At 29.7% G+C, this 13933-nt stretch overlaps 1 protein-coding gene across 1 annotated transcript in view; it reads left to right on the top strand.

Annotated features, from left to right (window-relative positions):
- The window catches only part of LOC129962965 (uncharacterized), a 64379-nt gene extending 53684 nt beyond the window's left edge, over positions 1 to 10695 (top strand). Inside the window, exons 18-22 of the mRNA XM_056076967.1 lie at positions 1395 to 1556; positions 3427 to 3600; positions 4030 to 4096; positions 4965 to 5144; positions 6823 to 10695. Coding sequence (XP_055932942.1) covers positions 1395 to 1556; positions 3427 to 3600; positions 4030 to 4096; positions 4965 to 5144; positions 6823 to 6992 — 753 coding nt within the window. The 3' untranslated portion in view covers positions 6993 to 10695. The remainder of the gene's footprint in view (positions 1 to 1394; positions 1557 to 3426; positions 3601 to 4029; positions 4097 to 4964; positions 5145 to 6822) is intronic.
- The last annotated feature ends 3238 nt before the right edge of the window (positions 10696 to 13933 follow it).

The raw sequence follows: 13933 nt of genomic DNA, 5'->3' as shown, positions 1-13933 counted from the left end.
TAAGATAGTTTTAAAAAAACATTTTTTTTTCGATCACAAAATATCATATTCATCGTCATTTTATGCCACATCAGTCTATCACTTAGTTTTCTTATTAATAGTTTGTTTTCTCGTAAGAAAAATCAATAGTGGATAAACTCTTCATAAATAAAAACAACAATTTTCCGAAGATGCTTTGTTAATATTAAAGTATGTCGCAGAATCGTATTTACACATCATAATCATAGGTTCTCTTATAAACACTTTTTTCATGTTTTAGTGCTCTGGAAATTAAAAAAAATCATTAGTAAATGAAAAAATTCTCAATTTATTCCATGGATTATAACTTCAAGTAAACATGCCCTATTTTAACAGTTAATCATTTGGTTTTATTGAAATCGAGCTTTCATCCATTCTAATTTGAACTAATGTAATTGTGTAAAGATGCTTTGTTAATATTAATGTATGTCGCAGAATCGTATTTACACATCATAATCATAGAATCTCTTATAAACACTTTTTTCATGTTTTAGTGCTCTGGAAATTAAAAAATCATTAGCAAATGAAAAAATTCTCAATTTATTCCATGGATTATAACTTCAAGTAAACATGCCCTGCTTTAACTGTTAATCATTTGGTTTTATTGAAATCAAGATTTCATCCATTCTAATATGAATTACTAATGAGTGCTTAGATTAATGTTCGATGTTCTGTTTCAGGCACGACGAACAAAAGTCATGTTATTTTTTTGTTATTTATTACTATAATTAACACACTCAAAGATATAAAAAAAATTTATTAGGTTAATACATAATTATCAGACGTTTCTTTGACGTGCCGTATTTTAATATCAATTTATGAATGAAAATATTCGTTTAGGTTATAAAAATGCGTGTCGATAACAATATTCATATTCATCATATTATGTTGTATCACTTTGAGAAAGGATGGGAAGCAGCGCAGTCATTTCGCGATCTCAACGAGCTAACGGTAAGGGCACAATCAGAGAAAGTCGATGCAGGGAATGGTTTGCCCTATTCAAATCTGGCGGCAGTAGCTTGGAAAATAAACCAGAGAGGGGACAACCACCGGATTTCGATGACCAGGCACTTATGGCAGCTGTGGAAGGAGACGAAAGCTTGACAACTGGAATGCTGGCCGACAACTTCAATGTGGACCATTCAATCATCGTTCGATTATTGAAGTAGATGGTGACTGCGCTCCAGATTAATCATTTTAAAATGTTATTGTTGAACTTTTATGTTTCGAATTTCATAATAAATAGTGTTTAAGAACGCCTGATAATATCGTTTAAAACGCCTGATAACTATGCACCAACCCATTATTATGATATTTCACAAATAATAATATCTGAACGAATTTTAATGAATTATAACACAGTTTTCTTTATTTAGGTAATTCAAAAGAAGAAAAATAAACTCCTTTTCGATTCTCCAGATCCTAATCAAAAGCGTAAGCGAATGGCACTCATGGATTTACTTCTAGAGCATCACATTCAAACGAAAGATCTCACTGAAGAAGACATCAGAGAAGAAGCCGATACATTTGCTTTTGAGGTAAGAAAATGCGAAAACGCACTAAAAGGGAATTTATATTTTGGGGGAAACTAAGGCAATTGAAACATTTCAATTTCACAACACGATATTTATCCTATCAGCAGTAATTAATTGAGTCTTTAAATCATCCATAATCTGATCAAAATGAATATATACCACAGTTTGAAAGGTTGACCCCTTGAACTTATTTATCTATTTCTAATTAGATGCTAAGTTCTGTTTCAATCATTTCCTTTCGTATAAAAAAAAACACAGTTAAAAAACTTGCATATGTCGATGTGTATTTTATCGCTTCGATTACTTGCTACTTTTGGACACATGGTTAAAAAAAAGTGATTAAGTACAGATTAAAATATCAACAACTCTGTAAGTCGATACATGAATGTGGCATTTCATTTCAGTAATCGTTAAAAAGATTGAATTTTGTTACCTTGTAAAAAAATACTTGTTGACGGTCAGCAAAGTAACATTTGTCCATTATGGAAAAATAACTGTAACGAAATATTGAGGTATCAATCGACGATCAAGAATAGGATGGATATCTCAGTCCCAGGGTTACAAACTTGTATGAATGGTAGAGTACACCTAAATGACAGTTATGAGGAGTCGAAATGCTTGGCAATGGCGTTCCACATGTTCATCAATCTGGAGCATTCGTACAGATGTTTCATTTCAGCATTCTACAATAAGATTCAATAACTAAGACCAATGGCATTACAACCCTCCACTTACAGATCATAAACAATCTCGTAGCAATGACACCACAAGCAGTCAATAAGACGTTTTTCTTTCTTTTTTGCCCTTTATCACAAGATCAATTTCAAAAAAAGTGGTATAGGAGAAAACGTAAAGATTCGTTTCTAGCAATGAAATCATTGTTGTAAAGTGAATTTATTCATTAAGATTTTTGAATCTTACTATAGAACGCTGAAATGAAAAGTCAACAAGAATGATCAGAGATCCCACGTGCATGCAACGCCACTTACCATGTCTGACAAACAATTCCGACCAGCATTGCTGCATTATTCGGAATCACCTGGCTACTTCATACTTTTCCTAAATGTTTGTCACCTAATGCAAAGACATTCCATATATATATGACAAGTGGAATATCTAAATTAAAATGATTTATTATTCATATATATTTTCGAAAAATTAACTGTTGCTTGATACTGCATATACATTTTAACTCTTATCAATACTTGTTTATGCATGTTTGACAAATAATAAGTTTTTCATTTACATAGTACCTGAATACCATCTACGTACTTCTAAAATTTAATTGTGAAATTTGTTCTTTGCAATCAAATCTTTTCAGATGTTAAAACAATCTGAAATTCCAAAAAATTATTCTATGTACATAATGCAATAATCATATTTTTTTGTATATTCGCGACCATTATTTCAGGCTCTGATTTCTCATAATCTATTTTATATTGTGATACGTGTAGTTTAAGAAGGCTGTTTCAACGGATATATAAGGAGACTTTTTGTCAACGCAAAAGGATTTTTCTTACTTGCGAAACACAGAAAGCAGAATTTCGCAAAAGAATTATATGTTTAGGTTGAAATCGAAAAGATCATTTATTCACTTTTAAAAATATTAATAAAAAGAGCCAGTATAGCAAAAATATACAACTTTCTGTATTTCCTCAAAACATATTTTTACTCTCTCATATACGAAATACAGGAAAAGTATTGAAATTGTCAAAAAATTCGAACTCGAGATTTTCACGAATATTCATGTTTTAGACCTTTTTGAATTCGAAACACATATTTTTGGAAAATATTTGTTGCCACTTCTGTTAAATAACATTCGTTAATTTTGTTTCTTTCACTTCCCATCCTGTTTTTTTTTTACTTCGATTAGGGCCATGACACTACATCGATGGCTGTCTGTTGGGCTCTCTATTTGATAGGTTTACACAAAGACGTTCAAGACAAAATTCACGAGGAGTTGGATCAAATTTTCGGAGACGACCTCGAAAGACACGTGACAATGGATGATCTTAAAGATATGACGTATCTGGATCGGGTTTTCAAGGTATTCACATAATCGATTCTAAATGAATATATGAACTTTTAACAGCAATGTTTTTTTTTAGATTATACCTAATGCTAATGCTTCAAAATGCTTAGTAAACAAAATTCTTGTAATGTATTAAGAATCCAGAAGAAGAATATATTACTCAGAAAAAAACCAAAAGCCTAAGATTAAAATCATTTATATTAGTTCATCTTATTATTAAATATTTCAATGACTTTCGTTTTAATACAGAATTTTTATCTTCATGCTGCCACATATATATCTTTAACAGTATGCAAAATGTAATGATAACAAAAATATATTTCTGCATTATTTTATATTTATCTTATTTTAGTACGTATAATCTTATTTAGTCCTTTTCTAATCAAATCTATTTGTTCTTATTCTTTTTTTCTATACATTTGTTCTCTCTTATATTTCATACAGGAATCTCAAAGAATTTATCCATCTGTGCCAATCGTTGCAAGGCGAGTGAGTGAAGATACAACCATATGTAAGTCATCCACTAATGTTTTCAATTTTTAGCTGTCATAAACAGATTCTGTGCTCAAGTTATGGCTAATCCGAAGCCAAATTACATGAATTTTGTTCAGCTTCGAAATAATAAGGTTTTTGCCCGCAATGGTTGCAAATATAGAGCGACAGGAAATGGTTCCGAATACCTTAAATGCCATGTAAGGAAGAACAAAGATCATGAAAATCTATTTCAGAAATTTCATGTTATAAATCTCTATCTATCCTATTAAAAATTAGACAATGCTTGCCATAATTATTTAAATCACAAAACGTTACGAAAAGTCACAGACATTAGATGGAATTGTACAGAAGGTTGTGGTGGCGGTTATAAAAAAAATCGTTAATCCCTTTATGAATTTTGGAAAATATGCAGCATTGCAACACAAATGTAAATCTCCCTGGTATGGTTTATATGCGTGGGCCAAGGAAAAATGTTTAGTAGAAAGAAGCTATATGTGCGTTTTGATGGAATGTTCGATAATATACGCTATTCCAGTACAAACATTAATTGAGAACCCTTTCTTTGCATAATTTTGTATTAGGAGGAGCATAACCGAAAGGTGAGAAAGGCGTATTTAAAACATAATTTAAATTATAAACAAAGCGCTAGCAATAAAAACTTTATCATCACATTATCTAAATGTGTCACATCCGATCACGTATTCCAAAAATTAAATAATTTTTTTTTATTCTCTACTACTTGCCTCAAAGTTAAACTAAATATTTTAGAATTCCTTTGCATTTAAGCAATTCCTCTTATTAAAAATTTTTTATTAAGTAATTCCTCTTATTAAAAATTTTTTATTAAGTAATTCCTCTTATTAATATTTTTAATGGTCTCTCAGGTGGTTACCGAATACCCAAAGGGTCTTCCTGTGCCGTGGCAATTTATCAAGTGCACAGAGACGAACGGATGTATCCGAATCCAGAAAAATTCGATCCTGACCGCTTTCTGCCTGAAAAGACAGCCAGTCGTCATCCATATGCTTTTATTCCGTTCTCTGCAGGTCCCAGGAATTGTATCGGTAAGACCTTGCAAAAAATCTGTAATATGAATATATAGGATGATGGTTGCATTTTCACTTTTTTTTTTCATTCTTTGTTCTTTTCTTCGATTTAAAATGATGGTATGAGAAGAAAAATATGGCAATAATTTATGTGAGTTTATAACATGTTCTGAAAAGGTCATTAAGAACGCCTTTTTTTTTCAAATTAATTTATTGATTGACAATCACAGCTACAGAGACAGTCATAATTATTACTCCAGCATGTTCCAAGACAAAGGAGTCATTGGAACAAGTGCGTTCTTCTGATTATAGTAACGAAGAGATTTAAAGAAAAAAATATTTGAAATGATAAGAAAATACTGCTTATTGCATCAGAATTTATTTTACCATCCATTCCCCAAAACTCAGAGTACTGCTTTGCTACTGTTTTTCAATAAAAATATATTCTATTCAGCAGAGTATTGTATATATAGATATAATCATAACAATTTAAAATTTTCAATCTGGAATAATTACTAATTAATCATCTTATTCGGAACTTGTCTGTAAATGCACTTTCATAAAACATGTATGACTGAATTTTATAAGGTACGAGAAGGAAATATCAATAATTTAGAAACGCATTTTAAAATAAATAAGGACTAATCATTCAATTTAGTTGCAGAGAGTACAGCTTCCACTTCAAATAGGACGTTCAATCTCTTATTCAACTCATTTTTCTCTGCCACTTATGCTCCCAAAATCAATCCACTTCGGCGTTATACTTGATTGCTCTCGGAAATCGCAAGTAATCATTTACATAACAAAATAAATTTTAATCTAGTTAAATTTCTGCTCTTCAAACCTGTCATTTTAGTTGACACAGTAGTAGGATCTTCTAAAATTCCCTACTAGATGACGTCATTTGTGTGGAGGCAAAATACGATTACATTAATTAATAATTCAAAATTTAGAATTTCAACACATTAATAAATAAGAGAAAATGCATTAAAAATCCATTTTTATAAATAAAAAACAAGATAAGCGAAATCTAAGTATATTCAATTAATTTTTCAAAATATATATATTTTTCTTCTTTTATAAACTCTATTTAGTTAAATTCTACTTTGCTTCGTTTCTAATTTATTTCACAAGAAAAATCATTATTTATTTTTTAAAAAAACTATTCCTTTATTGCGTAAGTAGTGTATAGTAACAACAAGTAAGAAAAAATGTACAAGATTTATAGAGAATTAATTATTCCATCTTCAAAAACTCGCCGGTTAATATAATGCCAAATTCATTTAAAAATTAAAATGAAATTTCATATAGTTTTTTAAGTAATAAAGAAAATTTATTAATGATATTTCTTTCCATTATAAAGAAGGTTTAAGCTTACATTAATTAAATATGAATCTCATGTTAAAAATGGAATGAATAAAAATTAATTACCACTCAAAAAAGAATAAATGTTTAATCCCACTTTACTCTTTTATGAATTATTTTGGATGTAGACTGTCAAAACAGCAATATTTCAAATTTTTAATACTAGATAATAAGAGGGAAAATGAGAAAATTTAATAAAGAAATCTGAAAAATCAAAACATATTTCATAACATTTTTTTTTGAAGTTTCAAAATAACCATAAATGATGGAAAATAAGAAAAAAAAAATTGCACTTATTTGTTAATCATTTTTTATTTTCATTGATTTTTAGGTCAGAGATTCGCCTCGATGGAAGAGAAAATTGTTGTGGCTACAATATTAAGATACTACACTGTCAAATCCTTGGATCAGAGAGAAAAGTTTTCAGTTGTGGCCGAACTTGTACTGAGACCTTCAATTCCTCTTCGAATTCAAATCAGGCCTAGGAAAAAGGACCAATAGCAACTAAATAGAATATTTTTGACTCGAATGTTTCAAAAGGGATTTCTACATTCGTTGTTTTGAACTTTGAATCTTAAAGATTCACAGAGGATTTTTTTTTTCCTTTCATACATTTTATCACAATCTCATCGAAATATACAAAATTATTCGAAAAATTGAGAACAAAGTTTATGAATCAGTCAAATGTCAGAGTAAATGCAAAACGAGGGCTCGAAGAATACAAGAAGAACCAGAAATAAATCAATGACCATTAAGTTTATAAAACAAATTTATTGATCAATGCATGTAGGACGCTTCGGAGTTTCAAATATTGAATTGAGTTACACATGATTCAGTTTTAGGTCATCTTTAATCTAAACAAATCAATGGTGGCGCTTGTATGTTCAGAAATATATGAAAGCACAATCATTTCTCTGTCAACCCAATTTCTATCATCTCGTATTACATATATGTCTGCCTACTCTAGAATGTTTTTAATCGGCAAAATGAGTCATGGTGCGATTGCCAAACACTCCACTCTATTGATATTATATTTTAAACAGATATTAAACTTCCGGCTATATTTCCTAGATAAAATTGTAAGTCCAACATATATTCTAATTTTGTTGGGATATTTTCGAATCAATCTGCAACGCTCAATAAGGCGTTGAATGCATCAGTTGACGCTGTTTAAAGTAAAAGTGCTTTCACGAAAATTCGTAAACAGAAGGGATTTTCAAGGAATCGTTGTCAAGGATATGCTCTGGACATGAATTTTCTGCATTCATCTCTTTTTAATAAAGTTTATAAAATGTTCACATTTTAGGGAACTAAGACTGAGTCCCAAGAACCATCACTAGTCGTAGTATAATCCATTCCGTAGGAGGTACGTCCCGTCATCGGTAAAGGTGGGGAGTAGTTGAGCTCGCACCACATCTGTACCCACCAAGGTGGCGAGAAAGCACATTAGAAAAGAAAAAAATTATTTGATTAACAGTAAGAAATAATAGGAAATGTCTGAACATAGCTTTGATACAGGTTTGAAATCATTAGCATTTAAAAAATTCCCAGTGTACCTTGAATACCTGGGCCAGTCACTTAAAGGCATGCACCAAATGGCTGAGTATTATCCAAAGGAATTACATACTCCAAATTTGCAGGAGATCTTAAGGAAATAAGTATGGCAGCATGAGTTTAAAGATTGTTGTCAGTGCATGCAACTACCATAAGTTCAATAGACAAAGGTCTTCGAGATTTATCCACTTTTGGATTTATTGTCCATTGAAATGTCCAAGCAAAACATAAATATTGAATAACGTCCATGCGCAAAATCCTTGCTTACCAAGAAAGGTGCTGGGCATACAGCCCAGCGAGGAAATTCCATTCATCTAGATATTGAGGCATCAATATTGGTCTATTAATAATGGCTTGTTAATATTTGATATTAATGGAACGAATATTAAATCCGTGTTGAATGGAGTTCTCTAATGACATCTACTGTAAGATAATAACGTTTTCAAATCTTTATCAGAATCATACAGATATATATTGGTACGGCTTTACAATGGCCAAATTGATACTCCACCTGGCTATTATGTTTCCTTTGACATATTCGGTAAGTTAAATGAAGGATGACGGCAGTCTAGTTTTCTTACGTATGCAGAGGAGTAGCTTTTTAATTACTTTTCATACATCACCTCAAGCTCTACTGAATAATTTTGTACTTCATTAAAAATCCTGACAATCTCTCCTGTGAACAAGAAAATGACATTGAGCATATTCTCATTTTCTGTTTGAAATATTCAACTTGTAGAATAACATTTTCAGCAAGCTCACTTTCAATCACCAAGACGTTTAGTCCCTTAAAATTAATTAAATTAATTCCAAAAACTATTCTTCATAAGCTTTATCTACAAATTTTTCTCCGTTCACTGAAGTTTTTTTATATATATATTTATTAACTATGACTCTCTATCATTAAGAGGGTGTTTTTTAGTGTTAAAAATCCCAATTTATCCATTTCATTAATAATTAATGTTTTTAGCAAACATTAATGAATATTATTTACTTCATAAATGATTTCGAGTGTTGTTTTGTGATTTAAAGCAAAGAGATTGCATGTTATAAGCATGAATAAAATGTTCATGTGACTGTGTTATAAAGCGTGAAAATGGAACAATTAACAACACCAACTTGTATAATCCGAGTATTTCTGACTCCGAAATTCAAAATGGAACAGAGAAACCAGTTCATTTCTATATCGTCTATATTTTGTAAATACAAGAAAAGTTGGATATAGAAATATATTCAAACTCCAATAAATTTAATAAAAGCGCCTTTTAAGACATTTTTATCAATATATCAAAAAGCAAACTTCTCGAATTTTCATTTCAAAATTCATTGTTATAAATATTAAAGAATCTTCAACAAATCAATGTGCCACAGGTATAAAATCACAAGGTCATATTCATGAGTTAAGTTCTACAGAATTAAATGAAAATAATTAAGTTTTAAAGAATTAAATGAAAAGAACTTTCTAAAGAATTAAATGAAAAGAACTTTCTAAAGAATTAAATGAAAAGAACTTTCTAAAGAATTAAATGAAAAGAACTTTCTAAAGAATTAAATGAAAAGAAATAAGTTCTAAAGAATTAAATGAAAAGAAATAAGTTCTAAAGAATTAAATGAAAAGAATGAAGTTCTAATAATATAAAACTTGTAAGTTTTCATTCAAAACGCACTAGTGCAAGAAATTTCAAAATTCCATCATATAAAGAAATGAATGGAAACCCAATAAAAATTCGATATTTATAATCTTGAAACAAGTCAAGTTAAATTAAAATGCATTCTTAGTTATATTTCAAAGTGGCGAAATTAATTGTCAACGAAAATTGGTAATGCTGCTGTAGTTAGGAAATTTCCCTCTGTACAAAAGAATGTTTACCGATTCTATTTCGTTCATTCCAACTGGGTCTTCTTAAGAATATTTTAACAATTTCAATTTCCGTTATTTTTAATTTATAATCGAAACTGTCCCACTTAAAATCATTTTTTTTCGTATTATCCAACTCCAAAAAACATATATATCAGACCTCCCTAAATCATATAAACAATCCAAATGCCCACCTAATTCGACATGATTTTGCGTCCATACAAGAGTCTGATATATAGATTCCATCAAGTACAGGTTTATCAAAAATCACGAATTTTGCACATTTAAGAATTGCGCAGTAAAATTTAAATACATTTATATATTTTAAATAATAACTTTCTTTATATATATTGTATAAAAGAAAGAATAAACTTTTATTATTATTTTTGATTTTTCTCCAAATTATTAAAGTGTACATTAAATTGAATAATTAATTCAGAGAAACTAGGTTAAAACCGAAACAATAGTCAACAGATTTATTGGTTCCCATAGTGTATGTCTGACCTCTCCACCAGTCTGAAACAATCCCTTTTTACTTTCTATTATTTTTCCCTCATCAACGTCTTTCTTTGTTTAATGCTAATAGGTAGATATATGTCATTCCGAACTTCAAGAGAAAAAAAAAATCCGCCTTTCATTTTGAATTGCAGCTTCTCTCTTTTCCGAGGACGAGTTAATTCACTGGATTGTTCCGGTATATTGAGAATAACTTAAAAAAATATTTTTAAAAAATCTCACTTCTTTGGAAAAGTATACTTTTCTTATTTTGGCATGAAAATGGAGGATAAGAAAAGGAATGCATAGAAACTTATAAAAATATTTTATAAAAATTTTTTTAATCCATAAAAGGTTTTACTTCCACCACTTCATATAAAATGAGGCCTTATAAAAAAAGTTTGCTAAAACCTTAGCAAGAAAGAAAAAAAAAGGGCTTCAGATACCTTTATTAATATTTCCTGGATTTATCTAAAGCAAAATTAAAGTAAGAAATATATGTCCGATGTGACATCAGGCAAATGACAGAAAAGAAATGCCAATAAATTTCACGATATTTGGATGCAAAATCGGCATAAATTTTTTTTTCATTCACTTTTGATTATAACTCGATATTTTGATGAATCTCCACGTTTTAGACCGCCCTGAGTTCAAAAAACATATTTTCGAAAAATGTCCAGCCTTCCCTTTATCTATTTTTATTTCATTTATTTTTTCCATTTACCTATTTATTCCATTTTTTTAATTATCTTGTCTGTTATAAAGATAATTTAAAAATGCTTTGATCTAGATGGATGTCATTTGGTATATGGACTTACACCAAATTCAAATTTTGAACAAAATCCATTCAGAGGAAGCCTGTCTGTCCTGCTGTGCGAATATAAGATAACACGATAGCTACAAAACGAACAGAGCTAGAAGTATAAAATGCGGCACAGACATTTGGCACCTGCAGTGTAGACATCTACAAAACATTGAGCCAAATCCAATGAGGGGTTGATAGTCTGTCGGTCTGTACTTTCAGAAATATATATACGCGATAATTCAAAAACGCGATGAATTAAATATAGCAAATTTAATATGGGATTTTGTGACTACAAGTATAGCTTTTTAATGAGCTTAAATACATATCTAAAATATTAAAGAAAATAATAACGAATTTAAATACAAAACACATCTAACATACGGAATCGATTTTCAAATGTTCTTAACAGCATGCCAGATATTAATCGACAAATAACTCGCCAAGAAATGCACGATAAATAAAAAATAAAAATGCTAAATTCAAGCTAAAGATTAATATTTTGTAGTTAATGTACGCCAATGCTATGCAAGGCGTTCTCTGGTATAACTTTTCTTAGAGAGTATCCCAGAAAGTTTCCTGGAGACCACTCCGGCTGATTTATTGTTGTTGTTCCTTGAAAAACAAACTACTTCCAAACATTCGTATCATAAATACTATTCTCATTCACTAACAAACGGAACTTTTTTTTTTTATCTTTTTAATAAATCTCACACAGACAGGAAACTATGAAACATTTTACCACATTTACATTAGCCATGACATATTTCGCCACATAAATGCAAATGATGACTCACATTTTCGACCCATCACAGTCTCATTTTCCTGTTTAATTTCTGACTTCGAAGGGCGATCTTTTAAACATGACAACATCTCAAAATTATCATACGCAATATTTTATTTCTTTATCGGAAAGAATGCACACTGAAAAAGTTAATCTTGAGTCAATATAGAATACAAAAATATGAGTTTAAAATGAAGGAAGATATTAAAATTGAGATAATGTCTTCCTGCTTTGTCTATTTTATTCCCTATCTATATGATTTATCGAGAACAATCGATAAGTAAAAAAAAAAAAGTCAAGGTCAGGCAGGAGGTGGTGAGTAATTCACGTCGTTTCGAAATATCAAAACTTGATCAAGGAAGATAAATAAAATACAGTATATCTTTTAACTATAAAAAATAGGGTAAGAGTTACAATGCTGTTATCCATGTTAATAAAAATAAGATCAATAATAGTTCTGCAAAAATGACAATGATTTTCGTAAGCTTCACACAAATATAGCTATTCAAACATATCAAATAATCTTATTAAATATATATCACCCCATATTTATTACCTTACATCTCGGCGTGGTGTAAAAACATTTCCCTGGCATCGTTATGAAAAACTGAAAACCTTCCCAGTAATTTGCAACAATAAAAAAAAAAAACCATATACTTTCGATTCAACGTTAAGCTTTGTCTAACTAATTTTAAATAATATATTTAGATTTACATAGAAAGCTGTTACCAACCAAAGAGATAACGCATTCTATATCAGTTTTTTCATTGTTAGTACATCATTCACTCAATTACAAATATAAGGAAATTTTGCAAAGAAGATATCACATGGTTTGGTCATTTTGGCAAATTTTCATAATTTTGGCCTTCCTGAATTCGAAAAACACATTTTTGGCATTATGCCTGTCTGCGTCAAAGATAACTCAAAACCGCTTGAAGCTAGGTATATGAAATTTCAATCCAACTGGAAAATTTCTGATAAATTTTGAGCAAAATCCATTCCTATGATGTCTGGCTGTTCGAATATTAGATAACACGATTCCACAAAACGAAACGAGCTAGATAGATGAAATACGATACACAAATTTAATATCTATATTGTAGACGTCAAATCTAACAAGGGACTAAATGTCTGTCGGTCAATACTTACAGAAGCATGTAAATGCAATAACTAAAAAAAAAAAAAAAACGGTGTTTAAATATATGAAATTTGGTATATGATTTTGTGACTGCAGTTGTAATTTTATGTCAAATTTTGGTTTCATTCATTTAAAAAAAACATATAAAAGACGCAAATTTACATTTATTAGAAAATATGTGAGAAAATTTTGGGGCGACTATTCCAGCTGGTTTGAAGCAACACTAGAGTTATTTAGGAAAGAGAGTTAGTAATTTTTAATCCTGTCATAAGACAAGGACCTCGTCTGTTGTCCGTCTACTTATCTTGTCTTCTACTTGCTAAAGACTGTTGTTGTCTGTCTACACCATAGAGCTGATATAATTAGTATCTCAGCTCTATGGTCTACACTGAGTCGGTCTGTATTAACGCTTGTTATATAAACTATTCTTAAAAATATTTTGAAAAAAATCATTAAAATTAAAGAAAGTCAGAGTGAGTGGTTCCTGAAACGTTCTTACATACTAAGAAAATGCTGTTGGGGACGAATGAAAATAAAACAAAAGAAATAAATGAAGAGGGGGAAAAAACTTTAGAAAAAATTTATAAAATTTATTGTGAAAAGATTTAGTAAATACTAAAAAAAAATTCTCATAATAAGCAGAAAATATAAATTTATGCCAATTTATAAAGACAAGAAAAAAAAGTGTACCAATAAACTATAAATACTTACTATAAAAAGAACAAGATTATTGTTTTTTTCTATAAGAAATTATAGAAAATAATAATTTACTTCTTAATAATAATTAACCTTTAGAAATAATAATAAAAGA

The sequence above is a fragment of the Argiope bruennichi genome, chromosome 3, assembly GCF_947563725.1.
Source record: "Argiope bruennichi chromosome 3, qqArgBrue1.1, whole genome shotgun sequence".
Taxonomy (NCBI): Eukaryota; Metazoa; Arthropoda; class Arachnida; order Araneae; family Araneidae; genus Argiope; species Argiope bruennichi.
Note: the sequence above shows the minus strand (reverse complement) of the source record. Positions and strands in the feature narration are given on the sequence as shown.